The following is a 1,292-nucleotide window of genomic DNA, read 5'->3' as shown; positions in this document are numbered from 1 at the left end:
TCAGGGCTTGGCATATGGTTAGCCCTCAGCAGAAGCTTGCTGACTGACTCACTCTGCGTCCTTTCTCCAGACCTTGGACCCAGTCTCCCCGCATATTGAGAGAGCCAACTGAGAGCTAGCAGGGGGGCGGCATGGGGTGGCATAGGCTCCCCTTGAAGGGACAAGCCTAGGCCTCGTGGAAGTGAAGGAAAAGCAGGAGAAACAGGTGTCTATGTGGCAGATTACAACGGTTTATTAGCTTGCCAAGGCAGACTCCAACAGCAAATGTGCAATGGGACAAACCCTCAGAGACGAGCCCCGCCCTCAGGTGAAGTGGACGATGAGCAGAGCCAAAGTGTCAGCCCACCAGGATTCTGCTCTGGGGATTTCAGGGAGGGGATGGGGGAAATGGAAGCCCCTGTGGACTGGATCAACGGCCTGCTTTGTGTGGCCAGTGAAGGCGTCCAGTGTTCCAGGGGACCAGCAGAGCTGTGGCCACAGTGACCTAAGTCAGGGTGTTTCCCATCTCATTTCATTGAACCATGAGTGGATGGCCTGTTCAGCAGCAGCAGGAGGGGGCACAGGTGGGTCTGCAGACCAAGGCTGTGTAGGAAGCTGGCTTGCAGCAGGAGACCTGGCAAGACGGGAACCCACATGCGACAGGCTTGCAGCACACGGGCACACACAGAGCGGGTTTGCAGCATACAGGCACACAGCACGTGGACTGGCAGGGGCTGGACACAAAGCAGGAGGGGGAGCCACTGCCATCTCCACAGACTGCCTGGCAGCAGGTGGACTGGCAGGGACCAGCCTGGAGGCAGGTGGACTGGCAAGGGTTGGACACACAGCAGGTGGACTGGCAGGGACCAGCCTGGCAGGGGCTGCCTCCACAGCATGAGGGGGAGCTGCTGCCAGCTCCACAGACTGCCTCGCAGCCAGTCACCACGGGGCAGGCTGGGCGGCAGAGCAGGGCCACACAGGAGGCCGGGCGGCAGCAGGGACGGACACAGCAGACGGGCTTGCAGCAGATGGGCACGGAGCAGGCCGGCTGGCAGCCAGTGGAGCAGCTGGTGTCGCACATGGTGTCTGGGGTGGGAGGGATCTTGGGAGAGGAGTAGAGGAGGAGGGATGGGTTTGGACAGCTCCTTTCCCCTGACCAAGGCTTTTATACCCCTCTTCCGAGAGTCACAACCACACAGTAGCTTTTCTTCCTTCTTCTTGTTTTCACCATGTTCCCTCCCAACACCTTATTACCCTGATGTAAATCTTCCTGTGAGTGGTGACTCAGATCTCCAAAACTGGCTTTTGAGGGT

The 1,292-nt window shown here is 59.1% G+C and overlaps 1 protein-coding gene across 1 annotated transcript; it reads right to left on the bottom strand.

Moving 5' to 3' along the window:
* Positions 1 to 208: 208 nt before the first annotated feature.
* On the bottom strand, positions 209 to 1,081 carry LOC114035906 (keratin-associated protein 10-7-like; the record flags this gene model as incomplete). Its single annotated transcript, XM_027852317.1, has 1 exon — positions 209 to 1,081. A coding segment is annotated over one exon (543 nt), but the record flags the coding sequence as incomplete, so codon positions are not given.
* Between the last annotated feature and the right edge of the window lie 211 nt (positions 1,082 to 1,292).

The sequence above is a fragment of the Vombatus ursinus genome, unplaced genomic scaffold (assembly GCF_900497805.2).
Source record: "Vombatus ursinus unplaced genomic scaffold, bare-nosed wombat genome assembly UNPS02000457.1, whole genome shotgun sequence".
Lineage (NCBI taxonomy): Eukaryota > Metazoa > Chordata > Mammalia > Diprotodontia > Vombatidae > Vombatus > Vombatus ursinus.
Note: the sequence above shows the minus strand (reverse complement) of the source record. Positions and strands in the feature narration are given on the sequence as shown.